This window comes from Brassica oleracea, chromosome C4, assembly GCF_000695525.1.
Source record: "Brassica oleracea var. oleracea cultivar TO1000 chromosome C4, BOL, whole genome shotgun sequence".
Taxonomy (NCBI): Eukaryota; Viridiplantae; Streptophyta; class Magnoliopsida; order Brassicales; family Brassicaceae; genus Brassica; species Brassica oleracea.
The window spans coordinates 41,350,568-41,356,770 of record NC_027751.1 but is presented as its reverse complement, the minus strand read 5'-3'; the positions used below and the strand labels follow the sequence as shown (position 1 = coordinate 41,356,770).

The following is a 6,203-nucleotide window of genomic DNA, read 5'->3' as shown; positions in this document are numbered from 1 at the left end:
ACATTAGAGTGTCACAGGATGAAAAAAAAAACTCAGGAGGTTTCATACGATATATCACAGAATATTCCCGACCATTAGTCAAATGATACGTGGCATACAAATCCATGTAAATTATCTAAATGGTTAAGTGATTTGATTAACACATAGTGAATTTATATTTGGCCAATTACTTTGCTTCCAAAGATTTGTGAAAATTGACTTTCGAATTAATATGTGCCACTTCAACACTCTTTATTTTTATTCCTTATTTGTTACGAAATATGATCTTTGACCAAATTACAGTTGTATATATCTCACATATAAAGTTTTGTATTTGAATAATTTTTTGTGTATTTTTGTAAGGATTTTATTAAGAAAGAAACAATGCTAGCCTATACTAGTAGCTAATTAATTGACTAAAGTATATAACCATAGTCTCTATATTCTGGGATGCTAACTTTAACAAATGCATATGTCGTCTGCTAAATGGCTCAGCATCTCAAACAACACACAATGTATTTATATTTTGGCGAATTACATTTCTATTTTCCACAGATTTAGAAAACTTTTGATTTTGTTATACCACATTTTTTCTTCTTGATAAAGTTCTTGCTATAATTAAAAAACTTAATTGTAAATGTAATTGACCAATGACATTAAATTTTTTTGGTAATAATGGTTATTTATAATTGACCAGTGACCAGTATTCATTGTGTTAGCAATTACTATACATAGACTTATTATCTACTTATATATAACACTACACTTACAACTCAATTTTTTTCATCCAAAACTCAAAATTTAATACCTATTAACTTATTATCTACTAAATAATGGCAAGTACTGTGGGTCAAGAAACGCATGTTCTATTGGTAGCACTACCAGTCCAAGGCCACCTCAATCCAATGCTTAAATTCGCCAAACTTCTCTCACGACCGAACCTCCGATTCACTCTCGCCACCACCGAACAAGCCCGTGACCTCCTCTCAGCCGCCAACACGGCCGACGAAGAACACCTTAGCCCAGTGGACCTCGCTTTCTTCCCTGATGGGCTACCAAAAGACCACCCAAGAGCCGATAATTCTCTCCTCGTGTCATTGAGAAATGTCGGAGCCAAGAACTTGTCTAAAATCATCGAATCAAATAGATTCTCTTGTATTGTCACCGTGCCTTTTGCTCCTTGGGTTCCAGGTGTTGCAGCTGCATATAACATCCCTTGCGCGCTCCTCTGGATCCAAGCTTGTGGAGCTTACTCGGTTTACTACCGTTACTACATGGCGACGAACACTTTCCCCGAGGATCTAGAAGATCTGAATCAGACAGTTGATCTACCAGCTTTACCATTGTTGGAAGTTAGAGATCTTCCTTCGTTTATGTTACCTTCTTCGGGAAGTAACTTTAATAACCTAATGTTGGACTTCGTTGATTGTTTGAAAAATGTGAAATGGGTTTTGGTTAACTCGTTTTACGAACTAGAATCAGAGATAATCGATTCGATGTCTCATTTAAAGCCAATAATCCCAGTGGGTCCTCTGGTTTCTCCATTTCTATTGCGAGCTGATGAAGACAAAACCCTAGATGAGAAAAATCTTGATCTATGGAGATCTGATGGTGATTGTATAAAGTGGCTTGACACGCAAGCTAGGTTTTCGGTCGTTTACATATCTTTCGGAAGCTTGCTCAAATGGTCTGTGAATCAAGTGGAGAGCATAGCAACGGCTATGAGAAACAGAGGAATTTCATTTCTCTGGGTGATTAGGCCTAAGGAGATGGCTCAAAACGTCGGCGTTTTGCAGGAGATGGTTCAAGAAGGACAAGGGGTTGTTATCGAGTGGGGTCCTCAAGAGAGGATATTGAGCCACGTGGCGATCTCTTGTTTCGTCACGCACTGTGGATGGAACTCGACGATGGAGACGGTGGTGACTGGTGTTCCGGTGGTGGCGTACCCGAGTTGGATCGATCAGCCGCTTGACGCGAGATTGCTTGTGGATGTGTTTGGGATCGGAGTGAGGATGAGGAACGATGAAGTTGACGGCCAGCTCAAGGTTGCGGAGGTTGAGAGATGTATTGAGGCTGTGATGGAAGGACCTTCAGCGGAGGATATGAGGAGGAGAGCGACGGAGCTGAAGCAAGCGGCGAGATTGGCGTTGGCACCCGGTGGTTCATCGGCTCAGAATCTGGACTCGTTCATTGGCTATATCACAAGTTGTGTTTAAGAATTATTGTTTTTAACCGGCGATAACCGGGATTTAATTTTAGTAGTTGAACCACATGCTTATTAATTAATATATTTAATAAAAATATAATTTAAGATAATCCCATGTATTTCCAATAAATTCTGAAACGAAAAATAGGATAATAAGAAGATTTCATGAAATTTAAATACAAAAGAAAACAAAGAAACATAAACATTGACTAAAAACGGATCAAATGTTGGTATGGGACAAAGGAGGTCAAAAAAATTCAGAACGGACCTCTTCTATTTTTAATTAAATTTTTTTCAAAAAAAAATCAAAAATAAGGGAAAAAGACTAAGTAACCAAGAAACTTTAACTTATTTACAAATCCAACCAAGAGGGCTCGGAGCCGTGTGAGAGAAACCGCAACATCACCACCGGAACATCAAGGCGTTCATTCCCCCCCCACACCAGCAGCAGAATTGCCTTCTCAGGGCGATAGCGAGGGTACACCACGCCCAGTGATTCCGAGTCAGCCACAAAAATCGCCAACACCAACTCATGCAGCGAGTGAGGCCGAGAATCCACAACAACCTCGAGTAACCTCAGGCTCTTCCACAAAGAGTCCTTCACATCGTGTAGACGAGCAGAACGATGAGGAGATTGGATCTAACAACAGAGATTCAAACGCACCCGAGGTTGCCGTTGATAATGACTCGCCAAGAACGGTAAACAAGTCCATTTAAAATGGTTTTAGAATTATTTATGATAGGGTTGAACTAAGAAATATGTAGTAATTATATAAGTAGTGTAACTAGTACAACTAAAACAATAAAACTAGTTCAACTGGTAATAATATGTTGTAAACATAATCAATGGAACTAGTATAACTAGTACAACCACACTTCTTATAAATAATATAACTGGTACAACTATCAAAAGTATAATTATTTTAACTAATACACCTGAGTATTGAATAACTAGTATAACTAAAAGAATGAAACTAATTCAACTGGTAATAATATGTTGTAAAACATAATCAATGGAACTATTATAACTAGTACAACCACACTTCTTATAACTAATATAACTGGTATAATTATGAAAAGTATAATTAGTCTAACTAATCCAACTGAGTATTGAATTACTAGCACAACTAAAAGAGTGAAAATGGTGCAACTGGTAATAATATGTTGTAAACAGATTCAGTATAACTAGTAAAACCACATTTTTTATAAGTAATATAATTGGTACAACTACGCTTCTTATACGTAGTCTGACTGGTATAACTAGAGAAGTATTTTGTATAACTATTTAATGAGATGGTGTTGTCGTTGTATAACTAGGCTTGCTGGTAGAACTAGTAATATTATTTTTAATTCAATTAGTGTAACTGGTACAACTAAGTGATTTTGTGTTGTATAACTCAGTTATTTATTCAGTGTATTTTGTTTGTGTTTTTCAGGTTGAGAGGGATGATATGACCGTAGAAGCTGACAGACTTGCTGGTTTTTTCTTCAAACCGAACGACTATGGAAAGGGTTGCAAGCTCTCCTCAAGGTGTCATCAACACGATTTTCTGAACACGGTTGAAAAGTTTGAGGCCTCAGAGAAGAGTTGGTTTCAGGATCATCCTCAGTTCAAGCATATATTTCACATGGATTGTACCCCAACAAGAAAAGTGATGGGATTGTGGATGTTGCTACTTCGTACTATGCATACAGGAAAGGGTCGACAAGCTTGGTTTGGGGAAAACGGTGTTCCAATTAGATACTCCATCACGGAACATAGCCTCCTCTCTGGTTTATACTGCCACTCATATCCAGAAAACTATCTGAGCATAGGGAGCATGAAGTTTGCGAGAAAGCATTTTAAGGTGAAGAAGACAAAGGATGGGAAGGAAAAGGGTCTGCAAGTGACATAAGCGGATGTCTTAGAGAAACTTCAGAAGATGAAGTTTGATCGTAGTGGCGATCGTCTGAGGATGGCGGTTCTTTACTTTCTTGCTAGAGTTTTAAGAGGAAGGTCAAAAGGAGGATACTTCATTGAGTATTTCACTCTCCAAGCAGCAGAAGATCTGAGGTTTTGCACCGAATTTCCATGGGGCCGTTACACATTTGATGATTGCATGAAGGAGATTTTTCATGTGAGGGATCAGTTTCGTGATGGGATCCCAGAGAAGGCAGAGTGGGTATTTCTGGGTTTATCAACCCTTTGGAGGTATATGAATTGTATTTTTCATAAGCATATTTGTTATAATATAACTAATGTGATTGTGTGAAATGATGTGCAGATATTAGCATTTAAATGTATCCTTGTCCTTAGAGAAAGATTCAGAGAGCCAGTTCCAAACTGTCTTGATGGTTGTCCAAGAATGTGCAAATGGAAGTTCAAGAGGACCGGAACAACATGATTTCCACTTGACATGATTTATCGGACGCTAGGAAACACAAAGGTAAAAGCTTATAATTTTTTTAAGTGTTGTTTATGTCATTTTCTTCAAGTTCATAGTTAATTAAATGTGTAATTTGTTGTTGGTCATATTTCAGGAGATTATCAGTATTTTGGAACCACAGGGATATGAAGCAGACCTTTTGTATGAAATAATGGATGAATGGACTTATGAAGACTTGAAGCTGATAGATGATTCGGATACGCTAGACATAGCTGTTGACAGTTGGAACAAGATCCTACAAGAACCAGGGAGTAAAATTTTCTGGCCGGATCTATTCGAGATGGATGTGAGAACCCGAGAGCAACAAGAGCAAGCAGAAGGCGAGGCAGGGGGCGAGGCAGGAGGCGAGGCAGGGGGCGAGGCAGGTCGTGAGAGTTTAAGAGAATTAGAGTTGAAGTTGAACAAAAGAATGGACGATGGATTTGCATTGAGAGACGAAACAATTCGGGAAGGAGGCGAGGCAGGGGGCGAGGCAGGAGTTGAGGCAGGGGGCGAGGCAGGAGGCGAGCCAGGAGTTGAGGCAGGGGGCGAGGCAGGAGGCGAGGCAGGGGGCGAGGCAGGTCGTGAGAGTTTAAGAGAATTAGAGTTGAAGTTGAACAAAAGAATGGACGATGGATTTGCATTGAGAGACGAAACAATTCGTCTTCTAGCAGCAAGAGTAAAGGAGTTGGAACAAGACAAGATTTAGAGAGAAAGTTGGTCATTCCAGTTTGGTGAAATTGAAACCGGATATGCTTCAGGAGGCAGAAGAAGAGATAATGATGGTGATGAAGAGGCTGAGATGCATGGTGATAAGGAGGGTGATGAAGAGACTGAGATGCATGGTGATAAGGAGGGTGATGAAGAGACTGAGAAGCATGGTGATAAGGAGGGTGATGAAGAGGCTGAGAAGCATGGCTGGGATGATGATGAGGCTGATAAGGAGGGTGAGGACAATGGTGACAAGGATGGTGATGAGGCAGAGGCTGAGAAGGATGGTGATGAGGTAGAAGCTGAGAAGGATGGTGAGAAACAGATTGAGGCAGAGGCTGAGAAGGATGGTGATGAGGTAGAAGCTGAGAAGGATGGTGAGAAACAGATTGAGGCAGAGGCTGAGAAGGATGGTGATGAGGTAGAAGCTGAGAAGGATGGTGAGAAACAGATTGAGGCAGAGGCTGAGAAGGATGGTGAGAAACAGATCAGAGGCTGAGAAGTTGATGCAAGGTAAGTCATGATAACATATAAGTTCAAATTATATTTTTAATGATGATGATCTAAGTCATGATGTATTTTTGTTCAATGTAGATACTGAAGAGAGATTTGATGATGATGGAGATGAGCAATCTACACTTCAAATTATGGCAGACACTGCAGAGAGATTTGAGAAGGCTGCTGCGGAAAAAGCTGTTGTGGACAAGACAAATGAGGTTGTAGATGATGATGATGCTTTGGAGAAGGAAGGTGAGGTTAGAGTTGATGATGCTTTAGAGAAGGAAGGTGAGGTTGGAGTTGATGATGCTTTAGAGGAGGCAGCTTCGGTTGGAGTTAATGAGATGCCAAAGAGGGTGCCCAAGCGTTCTCATTTGTTGAGGTCTCCTTTTACGCCAAACTGA

At 39.9% G+C, this 6,203-nt stretch overlaps 2 protein-coding genes across 2 annotated transcripts; both read left to right on the top strand.

Moving 5' to 3' along the window:
• The first annotated feature begins 812 nt into the window (after positions 1 to 812).
• On the top strand, positions 813 to 2,210 carry LOC106341130 (UDP-glycosyltransferase 84B2-like). The gene has a single exon (XM_013779952.1). It carries the CDS (start codon positions 813 to 815, stop codon positions 2,193 to 2,195), a length of 1,383 nt encoding a protein of 460 aa, XP_013635406.1. The 3' UTR covers positions 2,196 to 2,210.
• A 2,681-nt stretch (positions 2,211 to 4,891) lies between these two features.
• On the top strand, positions 4,892 to 6,203 carry LOC106338912 (sodium/potassium/calcium exchanger 1-like). The gene is made up of 3 exons (XM_013777780.1): positions 4,892 to 5,269; positions 5,321 to 5,777; positions 5,896 to 6,203. The coding sequence occupies exons 1-3, from the start codon at positions 4,892 to 4,894 to the stop codon at positions 6,201 to 6,203; spliced, it is 1,143 nt and encodes a 380-aa protein (XP_013633234.1).